Source organism: Pollicipes pollicipes, unplaced genomic scaffold (genome assembly GCF_011947565.3).
Source record: "Pollicipes pollicipes isolate AB1234 unplaced genomic scaffold, Ppol_2.1 Scaffold_6052;HRSCAF=7182_pilon_pilon_pilon, whole genome shotgun sequence".
NCBI classification, from domain to species: Eukaryota; Metazoa; Arthropoda; class Thecostraca; order Pollicipedomorpha; family Pollicipedidae; genus Pollicipes; species Pollicipes pollicipes.
Window position 1 is genome coordinate 14459215 of NW_023596805.1, and position 17448 is coordinate 14476662.

Below are 17448 nucleotides of genomic sequence, written 5' to 3' on the forward strand. Positions count from 1 at the left end.
TTGCTTTTTCCGACTTCAAACTGAAGAACAGCCTCGATCACATTGGCGCCGAGTAGGAGCTGCACGTTCTTCCCTGCACAGTCTAGGGGATAAAGATCCTGAAAGTGCTTCCATTCTGGTTTCTTGTTCTGGTGTCGAGGGACTGTGACGTTGATGTCTTTCACCGAGAAGACCTCGGAAACTATAATTCTGGTACCATCGTCTCCTGATGTCGCAGGCTCCAGCGCCAGTTTCGTCGAGCTCTGACCAAAACCATGTCCTCCAACAGTTTGCAGCCGAAGTGCTTGCTGTTCTCCACGAAGATCAAGTTGTGTCATCACATCCTCTGACACCAGGGATGCCTGAGAACCAGGGTCAAGTAAAGCACAAACTTTCATGGACTTGCCGTGGCTGCCGATGATGGTGACCTGTACAACCTGCGGCAGAGTTGTTACAGCATCGCTTTGCAGTGAGGCTGCGGCCACCACACGATTGTCTTCAGGTTTTGGACACAAAACCTCACGGTTGGTCCGGAGGGTCACCCTAGTGCTTCCATGCAGCACATGGTTGTGCCTCATCTTGCAGTCATCGATACCACATGGCTTTGCGAAGCGACAATTTTCAACACCATGTCCCTTCTTCGGGCAAAAGAGCAGCGGCCAGAGCTGGCAGCGAAATGAGCTCTGTCATCAACCGTCATCAGCATGCAGGAAGGACACACGCATACTTCATGCTGGCCGTTGCAGTTCACACAGATCTTTCCAGCGGTTATGACGTCCGTGACCAGAGCAGTTCGCTCGACTGCCTTCTCACTCTGCCACCGCCGCATGTGTCTCATTGGGTCATTCTCAGCTGCCGTCTTATTTGACTCCGGAGACACGATCACGGAGTTGAGGGCTTCCCTCACCTGTTTACGCAGCCAGGCATCGAAATGGATTAGACTAGGTATATCCAGGTCCAATTTGTCCCCCCCCCCCCCAGATTCCCTTCAGCTCTGATGGGAGCTTCTCCACCACACGCCTACGGTTTTCGCAGCTGTGGGGATCACCATGGTAACTCACAGGTTGGCATGCACAATATCCTTCGGGCGTCCGAAACCGTCCTCCAGTGCCATCAGGGCATCATCATACAGTTTACCATCATAAGACATACCACTTATGGTATGCTGTGCAAGACCCGACACTGCAGCCTGCGGGTGTGCCATCTTTTCAGTCAAAGTGGGGGTCAAGCACGATCAAGCAAGATCAGACGCAACCATTGTGCCCGTAACAAGGGCGATAAATAAGACTGGCAGCTTACATTATAATGATAGACCTAAAGCATTGGATTTGTATGTACTGAAATATCATCAACTTAGAGGGGATCTGATGGATGCATTCAAGATAATAAGAGGGACAGACAAGGTAGATGTACACGGGGCACTGGAATTTAGGCCAGGACTTAGAGAGAATCGGTTTCAATTAGAAAAAGGTACAGGCACTATGAAGGGGCAGTCTTTGAGTCAAAAAATAACAAATTGGAATGGACTGCGAAGCGAAGTTGCAGGAGGTTAATGCCTAGCAACATTTAAGAATCGTTTGGACTAGTTCTATCGACCTCATTAGACCTAAGGACCTCATTCATAGCTAAGTTCATACAGATCACGCGGCAAGATTAGTTTCGGGAATGTGCGAGGAACCCGAGGTAGGCCAGCCTCAATGGGTCCTTGTGACCTTTTATGGGCCTGATGTCTTCATGTCCTTGTCTCTATGATCGCGTTCCGTCCGTTGTCTCCTGGCCGAGTGGGATTGTGCTCCGTCGGGTGTCTCCTGGATGTGTCGGATTGTGCTCCGTCGGGTGTCTCCTGGATGTGTGGGATTGTGTTTCGTCTGGTTTCTGCTGATGTGTGGGATTGTGTTCCGTCTGGTTTCTCCTGGCCGAGTGGGATTGTGCTTCGTCTGGTTTCTCCTGGCTATGTGGGATTGTGTTCCGTCTGGATTCTCCTGGCTGTGTGGTTTTGTGCTCCGTCTGATTTCTCCTGGCTGTGCGGGATTGTGTTCCGTTTGGTTTCTCCCGGCCGAGTGGGATTGTGTCCGGCGGCACCATAGTTACAGGTAGACCGTACCAGGCTGGCTCCAGCGGTGAAAACACCGGCTGCCTGTCCGATATTAATGTCCTCAGGAAACTCATTTGGTCTCCAAACACACCGGGCAGATCGCGAGACGAAACATCTGAAAAGTGCAGAGCTCTCACGTACGCGCCGTAAAGGGCGTCAAATGCGGGCACCACATTCGCGCAAAGCGCGAGATGCAAAGGGAAGACAATCTAGCGCCAACGTGCACCCTGCCGAGGACACCACCACCTGCCTGATCCTGACTACTGCCTGATCTGCGACACTGCCTAATCCTGACCACTGCCTGATCCTGACCACTGTCTGATGCTAACCACCCGCCTGATCTGCAACACTGCCTGATCCTGACCACCTGCCTGATCCTGACCACTGTCTGATCCTAACCACCTGCCTGATCCGCGACATACGTTTCGACTCACGCGAAGAGCAAATACATTGTAACGATTGCCAGCGCTAGGCTTGCGTCCCAGAGCAAGGCACAGAGCAAGAACCAAGAAGTAGGGGACTTTGTATGCCGCCTAGTGCGAAACAATGAAAGCGTGCTACTCTTCGGGGCGGAACAAGGATAGTGAGGTCTCTGTAACGGGTTTCACAAATCTGTACACGCGCTGAAATGGTATGAGAAGTCAGCCAGGACCAGGGGTTGATCTCGAGCGTTTTCAACTGCGCAGTCTGGCAAGCGTCTCGTCACTGGTGACCCAGTGACCCGTCTCGTTACTGATGACCCAGAGACCCGTCTCGTTACCGGTGATCCGGCGATCTATATTTTCCATATGGTGTCTCGGCGGCACCGCGACTCCCAGCACAGTTCTGGAATGAGGACAAGGAAGACGGGCACAAAGAAGACGCTAGTGTGGCGTGAGCTCAGTTTGCTAACAGCAGGAACCCCGTTCACCGACTTCTTCCGCATTACCGTCCACAGGTCAGACCCCGTCATCCACCGGCTGTACACGAGCATGCATAGACAGGGCATCAAAATAATTATGTGCGACGGGATGACAGGAACATTCCGTGGCATGAGAAAATGGATGAAGAGAACGAACAAATGGATGGCGAAGACGATAGACGAATCCCAATGTTTCTGCCCTAGACAACGAACTTTCGATCTCCCGACCTTTCTGCTTTTGTGTCTGGAACGACCTCTCCGCTTTTGTAGATACCACTATTTGTGCACGCAGATTTGCTCACCAATTCGCGATACAAGGATTTATACAAGAAGAAATGCGGCGCGAATCGACGAGACACGAAGGTTTGTGCAACCCCGATTTTATTAACGACGCCTTACATGATCTAAAATAACACACGATCAAGCTACACCCATTTTTTTACTAATGCGCGTGGAGGGCACGTGCAAATCCAAGGAACTCGAAATTGCCTGGGAGCCATGACTGACTTTACGGGGCCCCACGACGTTCATCTTCCTCACATGACCCGACGAACGTCCTCGGACCCGTTAGCTCAAACCCCGACAGATTATAGGCACATGCCAGCTGAACGTACGTAAAACGCCAGCTGGCACACTCGGCGGAACCTTCGGCATATTTTAAGAGGGGGGGGGGGGGGGGACTCAGCCATAACATGATTCTGAACTTCAACGTCCAGAACCCATTGGCACTATCTAGAAAATATTAAACCTTACCCGCATTAAACCCAAGCAATTTTGAGGAGTTACAACTTTAAAAACAGTTTGGACGTTGCTTCCGATTCAGCAGTTGGCGGCAGATGCCGAGAGCGAGGCCGCTGCCTCTCTAGCGGCTACTTGCGGCGGCCAGCGACTCAGACCCCGGCGGAGGACATGGGACGCGTGGTACGGTCCCCGCACCGGACCTCCAGCCTCGGCCGGGCCAGTCTGGCCAGCGGCACCCGGCATCACGCGAGCACGCCACGGCCGGGGCAACCCAGCTGGGGGCCGAACCAGGCGGCTCTCCCGGCCCTCCGGCTCGGCTCGGCTGTATGACGTCATAAGACCCTGGAACGTGCTGGTGGTCCCGCCGCGCATCTACTGACCGCAGCTCTGCACCGAATACGATCCGTCCGGCTCCGTGCGTGACTCAGCTGCTTCAGCGACATCGGCTCTCTGGTCACGCGACGGAACCTCGCTGTCCTCCCACCTATTGATCATCACGCGCTACGTGCTGGTCGCTACTTTGCTGGTTGTCATTAATGTATACTACCTCGCCGGTATCATACGCCGCATCTGCATCAGCGATTACTGCCGCGTTCTGCAGTGCCGGCCACTGGCCAACTCCGCAGTGATGCGACTGCCGCTGCGTTCAGTGTCGCCCGGCGTCACGGGTGGGGCCCGGCCGAACAGACGCTCAGTGCGACGCGCCTGCGCCTGCCTGACGGGCGACAACTGAGGCGCGCGGCTGCCACACGCCCGGCAGCCGTTTGTACATGATGCGGCAGGCGCGGTGCGGCAGGATCGCCGTCACGTCCGCGGCCCGCTCCAGCGCCGAGCCGGCGTAGCCGGTCTCGCAGCCAACCTCAAATCCGAGACGCTCGTAGATGTGCTGTGTGGTGCTGGACGTGCAGAAGCAGAGCGAGACGGGCGCGCCGGAGCGCACGGCGCCCTCCAGCGACGTGCGGCGACACAGCTCCGACCCCACGCCCAGGCCGCAGTATCTGCCGGCAAGGTGGCGTCAGGCCTTCAGTCGGGCCATCACACCTGCAGGGCGGGTGTGCTCAGTCGGTCGACGTCCAGACCACAGCCGACGCGCACACACACACAGAGTTCAAACTCCAGGCGGCACACAGGCTATACGTTTGACCGAGCAGCAATGTCCAACACATGCTGTCGTAATGCAGGTGTTTTCTCGACCGTCTCGAGTTATGGGACGACGGCCCGCCAGACCCTACCTGCCAGTGTAGCGTCATGTGCACATTACGCGATGTACATATAGCGTCAATGTAAGGTAACACGAATGTGACGTCACGCACATGAACAGCAGATGAATCATTATTCGGACTGTCGTCCTGGTCTTTGTGTGCCAGGATATACATATCGTTTCAGTTCAATCCCTGTCCAGAAAAGCACCACTCGCTGGGCGGACCCCGTCTAAATCAGCATGCACGGTAACACACCACACACACACACACACACACACACACACACACACACACACACACACACACACACACACACACACCCACACACACACACACACACACACACACCCACACCCCACACCCACACAAACCCACACCCACACCCACACACACCCACACCCACACACACACACACAGTATGCCGTGAGTTTTTCTATTTTCGAGGCAAACCTCACTCGAAAACGTGGCTGGTCCATGAAAGGTCGTTCGAAAGGAACTTTTCTACCTGTTCCCTACGGCACGTGTTGAATCGTTTGCCAACAGCTGTTGCATGCTATTAGTAAAATGCATTAGTCACTTCCTTGAGAGCTTTTTGACATGTTCTAGGCAAAACACCCACGTTCATTTGAAATCAATTAGCTAGTGTAGCATCTGCACCAGGCCACCTCCGCGGGCTGCAAATATTTAAGGCAGACTTATGTTTCAGCATACAATTGTAGGCTTAGTAGAATTTTGCATTACACTAGAATTGTTGCCTGCCCTTCGTTATAACAGACATCTGTTATCCTGCAGAAGACAACCATCCAAAAAGAAACTCTGAAGTTTGGCGGTGCAGAGCCGTGCATGGTCAGACAACGATCGCCGACTACTGATTGCCATAAACACCATCGACAGAGCGCAAGGCTGGGAAGTCAGAAAATAAAAGGTCATAGAGGCATCACACAGGCCATTGGCTAACAACGCCATCAGTAAGCCAAGTGTAGTCATAGGTCCGACATGGCTCCCAATTCCGCAGAGAATTCCCCGAATATTCAGAGGATTAATGACATCAAGCTCTAACAAGGACTAGCTATCTTTCTCATCCTTCCGTTGCCGCTCTGACAGATTCCAGTCCGGCAGAAAACATTTAAGCCAAAGCTAGGGGTGCAGGTGGATCCAGAAAATGTGAGAAGAGAAAGCGCCGTTTGTATCCACAACGATTCTCGGGCATTATTTGAAAGTGCTGAGCGCGTCATCGAAGTTCATTTCCTCCACTGCATTCTCGAGTACATCCACCTAGCAGTGGTCATGCAAAAGCTGACAAAGCGGCGCTATAACTTAACACTGACCGACGCACAGCAAGCCAAGAGGGTATATGCTTACGCGGTGTTCGAGCGCTACCCCCGGCAGACACTTACCTGGGATCGACAGCCAGCATCAGGTTCTCCGACACGGCTGACGCGCCCAAGTCCCTGAACACGTTGAAACTGCCGTCCACCTGCATCAAGAAGCGCTGGTAGGCGGTACCGGCCGCCGTGCCGCCGCCCCACAGCCGGCTGTACGGGTCCGGCTCGCCGGGGCCGTAGATGGCGCTGAGACTGGCGCCGACAGTGGCGCCCCTGGCGGCGTCCAGCGCCACCCAGCTGGCGTCCCAGTTCCACTCGGGTATGGAGGCTCGAAGCCAGCCGCGGTGACCACCCGGAGCACCGCCGGCCAGTCCGGCCAGCACCGAGAACTGGCCACCGACGACATCGTGAGAAGCGCCGTCACGTCACGCCCTTTTGTTCATACAAATTGTGATCTCAGTCAATTTACTTCAGCAAAGATCGTCCTCATCTGTTGGCTGCCAAGTCTATGAGACGTTGATTGCTAAGTCATATCAGATTGCATGCGAGGTGCATGCTATCCTGTGGTGATCTCGAGCAATTCTCATGCATTTAACATCGGAGAAACATATTCAAAACATACAGACCTGTCGCCTGCCCGACGTCTGAAGCGCTAGCCAGCCCGAACTTTGAAACGCAATGGACCCAATTCGTGGGGAGACAATTCTTGTGACGCATTTTCCCGCCCCACTAGTATGTACGGCTAGCAGCTAGTGATTACGGCTAGCAGCATTCAGTCACACTTGGATAGGCATCAGTTGATAAAAAGTAGTCAATATGATTTTCTTTCTGGTATGTCGTGTTTGAAAGACCCAGGAGTTTATGGAGCGCGTGACTAATCAGATAGATAAAGGCGATGACTTTCATGTGGTTCACCTGAATTTTAGCGCAGCGTTTGATGAGGTGCTACATCAGCGCCTTTCTATCAGTTAAAATTGCATGGCACTGCGGGAAAAATTATTGGTTGAGTAAGGGTAACATATATAAAATAGTAGGCAGAAAACAAAGAGCAGTTTACAATGGTGCTAAATCTCATTGCGACCAAGTAGAGAGTGGGGCTCCGCAGGCGTTGGTGATGGTCCCTTCGCCCTTATTATTTTTATGAATTATAGAAATTAAGATAGTATTAGAGAATAAGGTGCTAAAATTTGCTGACGATAATCAATTGGTAAGGATGTCGCAAAATACCAATCAAGAGAAAAATCAGGTCCGTTTAAAGAAAGAAGTGAGCTGGGCTTCTCTGTGCCAGATGACATTTAATATCATCAGTATAAGGTGATGCACTTGGCAGTGAGGGCATTAAGTATAAAATGGGACGCCAAGAGTTGGACCAGATCGCGGAAGAAAAGGACTCAGGGGTTATCATTTCCAGGGATTTAAACGCTGAACGGCAAAGCGAAACAGCTAGGAGCAGAACACTTCGGATGCAGGGATTTATTAACAGAAATGTCCGTTACCAAGAGCACGAACGTTGTCAAAAAGTTGTGCTTAGCTAATACCAGACCACAGTTAGAGAACTGTACGCATGCCTGGTCGCCATGCTTTCCCTAAGATATAGATAGGTTGGAAAGAGTACAGCGAAAACCGACTAGGATGATAGATGGAATTGGCGACTTGGAATACATGGATAGGTTTAGAGTCTTGGGGAGGTATTCTGTGAAATATCGTAGACTTAGAGGGATCTGACAGAGATATTCAAGATTATGAAAGGGATAGCCGAGGTAGATACACAGGGAGGATTCGGCAACAAATCAACAGGGGTGTAACACCAAACATTTCATATTTTGATGACTTTCCTTCCAAGCTTTTTCATTTGCCCCGAATCTCAGTGCCATTTTAAGGAAGGTCAGGATAATGGTCGAAGAGCGCTTGTACGTTGTACATGTACATTTGTACATACGAAGAGCATTGAAGAGCCTCGGGCATCTGTACGAAGTCAGCTAACACACTCATCTCCCCGAGCCTATAACCCTATCAATAGTAAGTTGCATCACACAAAACTATTTGCCATAAACGTGCAATGAGGCGGTGCATCTTTTGCCTTCTAATTTTTTCCTCCCTTAATTTTCGAAACTGTGACAGCGTGACAAAAAGTTGCGTGACCTATTTTGAATCTTTTGAATAGTGAAAATGTTATTTTGCTAAATGCACGAATAAGGAGCAATTATTCTTTTATCACACTAACGAACAAAAAAGACGCATTTTTACTCAACAATGCTACATATTCGATCCAAAATAGCAATGCGCATATGTTTTTGCATTTCCTCTACTAGTTGTGATGTGTGTAAGGGATGTTCCATTGCCGAAGCAAAACTCAATGTCGTCAAGCATGTCACTGGGTGAAAAGATGCACCATGTGACAGTATTTTTGTAATACAAGTGTATAAATGTGTCTGGATAAGGCGGGTCCCCCGGCTCCCGGCAAAACTGAACCAAAATTTCATTGCCATAAGACAAAAATAAGCAAGTAAAAATATGAGAACGGCTAAAACAGGAACATTTACGTTTCTCTCCTCTCAGTTTATCTCCACAGGCCGCTTGACCATGGCAGGGTCACAAAGTTGGGTAGGGGAGGGGGCACGCAAGGCTGTGAAGGATGCAAAAAAATGCACGGGTTGTGTCTTTTGATGAATTGAAAGGAGAGTATGTGTCAGTATTTCCGCAGTCGCAATCGGATGGTGAATAAGCTGTGTTTTTCCTGTCCACCCCTCACGCCGCGGGAATAAAAAGCTACGAGTGCAAAGGAATGTCATCTTATCTGGCGGGGCCCAAAGGGTGTTCCCGTGTACATGACCTGGAAGAACAGCCAACTACAAAATTCGCAAAGTCTCTTGCCGAAGGTCCCTAGCGTGAGGAAAGGTCTAAGCATTCCTGACGCGGACAACGAGAAAGTAAAGATGTTTCACAGGTCGGATCAGGTCAGATGGATGTATCCGAGGAAAGGACAACACATGGGATTTTTCAGCGAAATTTGTTGTACAAGTTGGGTCATTTTGCCACGACGTCTTAGGGGAACGTAGAAACAAACCGGTCAAATAATAGCACCCAAAAAAATTGTCATGAACAAAAACAAAACCAGTTATGGAGACCTCACGATCGACACCACCCGGCGAAAGCGATAGCGGAAATCGTCCGACATTGAACATCAAACAACACTAGACACGTCTAACAGGCCTATCGCGAGTGTTCCGTTGCAACCTGCATAAGGCCTTGTGGCTACCAGCCCGGGTTTCTATGACGGCCTTTAATAGCCGCGCACATCAATTTGCACGCTCTATTCCACGCCCAACAACGTTTGAAGCGACATTTCATTGACCCTGCGTCGATTACCGAAACCTGGTTTCAACAATCCACACCAAACTAAATATGATAATTATGCCCAAAGACAACATTATCCGCGGTAATAGAGCGAGCAAACGTATAAGAGCACGACTTTAGTTTCCCATTCAGTAAGGGAGGGGGGGGGGGGGAGGGTTTTGAAACTTCATGACGTTGAGATCAAAGAGGGTCAAATCCAGACAATTTTTCAGAGCTACACTTTCCCTACTCATACACCCAGCCCCCCCCCCCCATCCTTACTTTGCGAAGCTACGCTTCTGTGATGGAGGATCAACGGCAGTGACATGCGACGGATTCTATTGCGAATGCGAATGGACTGCCAAACAAAGCTAACAAACTCAAAGTTGAGGTTGAAGGAAAAATTTAGTGAAGTCCCTCTCTAGCAATACTTAAAATTAAGTTGGGCAAGTTCTGCTGGTTTGAATATCGCATTTATAGCTGAATTCAGGCAGCTCGGGTGGTAGTATTCGTTTTGAGAATGCGCGGAACCCGAGGTACACCAAATTCGATGGGCCCCATGTGGCTGTTTGTTATTCAGATGTCTTAAGGTCTCTTTATGTCTATCACTGTCTCGATTTTCCAGGACATAAAAGCAAACCTCAGACAATAGCGGAATGAGAGTGATCCATCGTAAAATCACTACCGTCAAATCACTAACGTCACAACATGCATACAACGGACACGTAAGGACGCTTCAGGAAATGTCGTCGCCTGAGGGGTGAAAAAGGATATTCCAGAAGGAAGATTTTGCTGTGTGGATTACGAGCATTGTTTGTTGCGTAAGTTATTCAGTGCATTTGTGAGCAGTATCATTCATACGTATAAGACAGTAACAATGACCTTCTTCGTCGAATAAAAACCAGGAGATATCTATGTCGCCATTCTCCATTCTCTACATTTCCATCCTCCTGGTTTTTTCTCGAGAAATAAGGCTATTACTACTGTCCTTTATATGTTGCTTGTTTTCTTTGCTTTTCTTTTTGATGGGGGAGGTGACTTAGATCGCAGATTGAAGAGGGGAAGAGGAAAACACTCGAGGAGACGAACCTCTAAAGAGGACAAGGGCTTCAGCCATGGCTAGCGGAGCTAGAGATCGCCCTTTATTTGTTGTTCATGAACTCTGGCCGGTATTTTTTATATTTTTTATCATTAACAATCGCAGTCAACCCCAGCCAGCGGCACGCCATCAACATCACACTGGGCGACGGGATATCTGCACACACACACAACGCACTGTTGACGGTACGGGAATAGACGAGGAGCTGGTGTATCCAAGGGTGCTGCCGTTACAGAGGGAAAAGGACGCTACAGTGCACTGTTGACGGTACGGGTATAGACGAGGAGCTGGTGTATCCAAGGGTGCTGCCGTTACAAAGGGAAAAGAACGTTACAGTGCACTGTTGACGGTACGGGAATAGACGAGGAGCTGGTATATCCAACGGCGCTGCCGTTACAGAGCGAAAAGACGCTACAGTGCACTGTCGACAGTGCAGGGAAAGACGAGGATATATCCAACGGTGTGGCAGTCACAGATGGAGACGGACGCAATAATGTCATGTTGACAGTGTCAGAGAAGATGACAAGCTGATGTCCTCCATCCAAGCATGCAAACGTTTAAGTGGGGGAAAGACGCTACAATACTCTGTTGACAATGTGTGCGAAGACGAGAAGATCCGGTGGCGTAGTGGTTGGACTGCGCGTCTGCGTAATGAGTCAGCGTAAAGACCCAACGGCAACAATGACTAGTTAATACCCTCCATTCAAACATGAGGTCGTGACAGATGAGACGGCACGCTCCCATAAACTGATGAAAGTATCAGGACAGACGGAGAAGGTCATGCCCTCCATCAAACGGTGTGGCCAAGACAGAGCATAGAAACGCTGTTGAAGGGTCCACCAATTCTCTGACCAAACCGGAGAGGCTTATCATCGAGCGGACTCATGGTCTTCTATCAATAGCACAGCTGTACCCCGTAATAACGGCACACAGCACCCACCGTCGGCTCTCGGGTGAAGAAATGGTCGACCATGAAGTCGACGACCTCCTCAAGCCGGTCTTGCTGCAGTCGCACGTACGTGATCTGGGGTTGATCCCCTGCCGCCGGCATGGCTTGCTGCGCCGGCACGCCAGCCAGCCAGTGCGGTGCCGCTGCAGACGACCCGCTCACGTCAGGCCCAAAGGCACGGTCAGAACAGAACACTGGCAACCGACGTTTGCGATGTAGGTTTTCACCAAACACGCCCAGTCCTGCAAACTTATGTTTCCTGTGGTTGGCGCCCACTGCCCTGCGTCATGCAGATAGAAATATATCCTTCCGTGCCAACATTCCGATGTCCGCACCATCCACGACCAAATGTCTCGAAACTCGAAAACTCAGATTGTTGAACCTACTGACAGTTCACAAATTCGCTTGGCAAATGGGCAGCGGCACAGTTCAGCCGACGGTGAAAAGCATTATGACACGTCTCTTATATTGCACACAGAAGCCCGTCCAGAAATAGTCCCTGCCAACGCACTGTTCGCTGCCGGTCCGCGCAGCTCACCTGTAGTCGGCTGGCGGTCCGGCTCACGTGACGTCAGCCCCAGGGCTGGACGGGAGTGTATCGAGCGACGGCGGCTGGAGAGCTCTGCCTCCATCTGACGCCGCCCTCCCGGGCTCGGTCGGACGCCGTCGCGTTGGTCGGGCCGTGCGCCACTCTCCCGACACGACAGCCTCGGGGCTTCGGTTACCATGCGCCCCCCGTGGTGCCGCCTTGGCAGTTGGCAGGCGTCCAGCCCCACCCCCATCCCCCGCGCTCAAGGTCATCACCCGCATGGGCAGGCAAGCTCCGGGCTCCGGGAGCAGGGCTCGAGGTGAGATTGCAAGCAAAATGCTTGTGGGGGAATACATCATTCTTATTCGTGATAAGGGATTGGCGCCCCCGGCAACAACGTATGCTATAGCAACGTATAAATAAGGTCCTCTGAGCAACTGGAAACGACCCGAAACCAATATGAAGGGCCCTTGAGCAACCGAGGATACCCCGGCAGGTTAACATTGGCCCCCACCAATAGCGTACAGAGCCTTTCAGGGGAGTGGGAACTATCTGTGGAGGGTACTTGATCACTCAAGAACGCACCTCCAGGCTTGCATATCGGGCTCCAACAACAGTGTACGGCCCTCCAAGCAAATGCAAAGAAATCGAGGGCAACGCGGAAGGCTCTTTAGCGATCGGGTTGATCCGGAGATGGACATATAGGACCTCCGACAATAGCGTGGGCACTAGGGACAGTGTACTGAGTATTAAAACCTCCCCAACCACCACCGTTTCAATCACGCAAGCAACTATTTTTGTCATGTGAGTGTTGCCATGCGTTTTTCCAGGTAGAACAAAGGCATGCAAGGTCAACTGAGGTCATCCAAGGTCAATGACCCATGTTAACAGCAGCGGATAGGCTAGATGAACAAGACGCGCGTGACCACCTTCCCACCGTGTTTGTGAAGCTGATGAAGTCTAATTGCATGTACCAGCGTACCTGTTCTCAGGTTATTGCAGATACATTGCTATGCGTCAAAGGGACCATGCATGATGCAGACAACAGATATGTGACCTCGAATACCTGTAGCCACACATTACACTACATTTGGCCACAGATTATAAACGTTGTATTAGTCACATCGGCCCGAACGGCGCTTCATTTTCTCATTTGGATGGCTTTAAAATCTGACCTAAGTTGACCTCAGATGACCTCTAGGCTGCCCTAAAATTATATTTTTTTTTTGCTTGGAATGGTTTGGTCCCACAGATGCAGGTCGACCGTTTTTACCTTTCGTGACCCCTGGTGACCTCATATTTGACCTATGTTTAGTGTGAATTTTTCATGACTTGACGAGACCTTCAAAACGGTATATTTTGCTTTCCTCATCCGGCGACTGAAAATTGGAGATTCCAGATTCAGCAGCCGTGATTGATACCGATCTTGCCATTCCAGGCCTCAGGAAACAAAACATGGGAGAACCACAGATCATTTCAGACTGTCATAATGAAGCTGAGCAGGTTTTCAAAAAGATCACGGAAAGAATGGTGCAACTCATCATTACCGACTGAGGTGTCGCCGCGGATTTAATCGCTCTTTTGAGCTCCAGTCAAGAAAAGTGCGCAGTGTTCTGTGTTGTCGGGTAAGAGAGCATTGGCACTGAAGTGAAAACGGGCCTGCGCTTGATCCACGAAAAGTGCGCTGTGAATCAGCATAAATATATCATTTCATGATCAGTTTAAACCTAAATATCCTATTCATTCTGAGTTAACAGTGAAAGCAGCGGTTATGACACAAAAGGATCGATGCTTGTGTCTACGTTGTAGGTATGATTTGGTTCGCAACGTGACTGCAAGTGATTGTGTGATGCGTAATTTAACACGCGCTCCGATGGGGGCTCAGATTGTGTGGTACGTAATTTAACACGCGCTCCGATGGGGGCTCAGATTGTGTGATGCGTAATTTAACACGCGCTCCGATGGGGGCTCAGATTGTGTGGTACGTAATTTAACACGCGCTCCGATGGGGGCTCAGATTGTGTGATGCGTAATTTAACACGCGCTCCGATGGGGGCTCAGATTGTGGTACGTAATTTAACACGCGCTCCGATGGGGGCTCAGATTGTGTGATGCGTAATTTAACACGCGCTCCGATGGGGGCTCAGATTGTGTGATGCGTAATTTAACACGCGCTCCGATGGGGGCTCAGATTGTGTGATGCGTAATTTAACACGCGCTCCGATGGGGGCTCAGATTGTGTGATGCGTAATTTAACACGCGCTCCGATTGGGGGCTCAGATTGTGTGATGCGTAATTTAACACGGCGCTCCGATGGGGGCTCAGATTGTGTGATGCGTAATTTAACACGCGCTCCGATGGGGGGCTCAGATTGTGTGGTACGTAATTTAACACGCGCTCCGATGGGAGCTCAGATTGACCCACCAAGGGTTTTCCAGAATGGTTTCCGAACGGCACGGCATGGGCCGCGCCAACTATTGCGTAACTGTAGGCAACTGAATAGCAGGTCGTTTGGCATAAACAAATTTAGATACACCTTGTACGGTCGCTAACCTATGGCAGGTCAAAGTCATGCAATGGTTTCAGCGAAGGCAATATGAGGAATAGTTCAATCTGATCCAACAACGGAGCGTAAGACGAAGCCATACATCTCTGGGATACTTTCTTAGGTTACACAACAATTAAATAAACAAATTGTATTGACCTAAGTCCAGGTATGAAGGCCATAGGAGGTCAAATCAACCCGTCTCTAGGTTGATTGTGATGTGATGTGATGACGATGATGATATGTCCTTAATCTAGGGCTTGCTGTATGAGGTGGTTTCTGGTGCTCATTCCGAATTTATTGACCACAGGTTCCGCATTATACACCTTCCATAGACTTCTTTAAGGTCAAAATAGGTCACTGACCTAGAATGACCCAGGTCAACATTTTGTTTTTAGGAACATACTGCCTAGCTAATATTTGCCGCTTATCCAACTGCATAACTCAAAACGGTCCTGTATGATTTTGCCACCATGACCTTCAAAAGGTCAAACGGGGTTGCTGACCTTAATGAGCATTTGACTTTCGTGTAAGACAGCCATCTAGGTTCCAGGGGTCCTTTGGAGACCAAACTGGAATTTCACTTATTTGACCTTATTTTACCCTAAGGACATGACCTAGGAACCTCAAACATTAGCATTAGTCAGTTCACGTACAGGTCAACACACCCGGTAAATTTTGTGTCTCTAGCTCTTAGCTTCTTAGATCTCAGTGGGTCAGATTGACCCGCCCCCCCCCCCCCTCCCCTTCTCAACCCGAGCGAGGATACCCAACCGGCCATCCGAGCGCGTGCCAAACATAATTTTGAATTAATCAGTGCCTTACTAACCTGGATTGCCCGTTGTGCCGATATTGCCGTGAAACTGTCGGCCACATAAACAGAGGATGGTGGCTGGCTATTTGTGTAAGATGCACCTTCCTTGGTACTCAAATAGCAGTTGGGTGGTTTTCAAAAGCAAAAGCTTCTGTTGAAATTAGGACATTTTGAAACCTCAGCTGAACAGAGGACCTGCAGTTTTCTCGCATTTGCTACTGAGATCTTGTTTGGAGTCCCGGGAAAAAGTCCCGGGGGACCCCCATAGTTCACCTGGCACTTACACCTTTTAGGCGTCCACTTCGTGCCCTAGACATACCGCACGGAAATAATTATTCAGGTGGAAATTCAAACTCCACACGCATACCCCGCAGCATCGACCCTCCGCTTACCCACCTCACGACCCCCTCGGGAGCGACGGGACCGCGTACTCCGAACTGGGACGACTCGACAACAGCTGGTTTAGAGACGAAACATCGTTGGGCAATAGCCCGGGAGGAAAGACCCCAAGAATGAGCGCAATCCCAACAACATGTTATGTTAAGAACGTAATATTTTGGTGTATTAGCACCGTATTGTTACATAAAATAAAGCTTTATCCGACAAATTTGGTACAAAGTCATCTGCAAGGTGCACTCGTCACCAACAAACCCGCGTCTTGAATCTTGACAACAAATAATGGCCGCTACCTAGTATTAGCATATGTCATAGTTGACAATATCGCACTTGAAAACCTCTCGAGATGGAACTTGTGGACAGCAAATTACTTAAAATTTTTGGTACAGAGCTATAAACAACTATGGGTGGGACTGCCGTTGTCGTAAGACCAAAACCGTTGACCGGCGCAGAAAACGCTTCGAGGCCAGAGCCGGACGCGCGAGAACGACCGTCCTGAATAGTGCTCCCGAGTCTTTCAGAAGCAATTCGTAATGTTCAAAAATAGGACGCTGACTACCTCTGACCTTTATAATTGTAAGGTTATTCATTAATTGGATGATTTTTTTGAGAGAACAATGAGAACAATTGTAGCAGCACGAAAAGTGGATAGTCTTCTTTACTTTTCCAGTTTCAAAGCCAGATTTCAGCAAGAGCTTTGCGCTGCTGTAAATACTAATCCGTTTCGGTTGCCAATCCAAATCAATACAACAATGACGCAGGTCAATACCCGACAGGAACGCTTTCTAAAAACGCATAAATTGATGTTATAAAGTATTCAAGGGTACTTATTTTAGCTATTTTTACAGTTCAGGCCGCCGTTAGCCGCTGCTTCGTGTTACCCGCAGGCCGAACCCGTGCTGCCTGCGGTGTGCAAAGCCGGACGTCTGGTTTTTGGTTCTAAGACTTCAGAGCGCGCACGTTTAAAACTTTGGTTCATAGTTTTTCACTATTCACTTCTTGCTGAAGGTTGGACATTCCCAGGCGAACATGGGTTAGCTATGTAAATACAAATTGTTGACCCCTTTCGATCCGCAGTCAGTCCACGTTCCCAGTCTTCGATATCTGAGCCCAAAATCGTGCCTGTTCGGGAGCAAGTGGGCCAAATTTGGTGATTTTTTAGGGGGCGGGGGCTTTCACCATCAAGGGACCCCTTTGCCAGCCTTGTGCTCTCCCGGACGGGACACCTACGACGGACACCTACGACGAACACCAAGACGAGGCGTGGTGGACGTGCCGCCGGACCCGCCACAACCCGTCTGAGGCCCCACGGGCGCTGGAGATTCTAGCCAGAGGAAGAGCTGGGATGCGCCGTGACCGACGCGCACGACGCGCACGACGCGCCTCGCAGCCACCAAGATCCGATCGACTCGGGGACGCGGCCGACGCGGGCACAGCGACCCGGTAAAACGAATGACGGAGCATTGTGAGCGCAGGATGAGAGAATGCAGGTGACGGGTAAAGGGGGGAGTAGGGGGGGGGGGGGGACAAAGAACAG

At 50.2% G+C, this 17448-nt stretch overlaps 1 protein-coding gene across 3 annotated transcripts in view; it reads right to left on the minus strand.

The window, feature by feature from the left end:
• LOC119104263 (uncharacterized) overlaps positions 1 to 12326 on the minus strand; it is a 56234-nt gene extending 43908 nt beyond the window's left edge. For 2 of the 3 annotated variants that reach the window (XM_037227958.1, XM_037227957.1), the window contains exons 1-4: positions 12166 to 12326; positions 11619 to 11770; positions 6316 to 6632; positions 4576 to 4714 (exon numbers count right to left, since the gene is read on the minus strand). In XM_037227958.1, coding sequence (XP_037083853.1) covers positions 4576 to 4714; positions 6316 to 6632; positions 11619 to 11770; positions 12166 to 12259 — 702 coding nt within the window. In that variant the 5' untranslated portion in view covers positions 12260 to 12326. The remainder of the gene's footprint in view (positions 1 to 4575; positions 4715 to 6315; positions 6633 to 11618; positions 11771 to 12165) is intronic. The other variant, XM_037227960.1, reaches the window with a different exon arrangement.
• Between the last annotated feature and the right edge of the window lie 5122 nt (positions 12327 to 17448).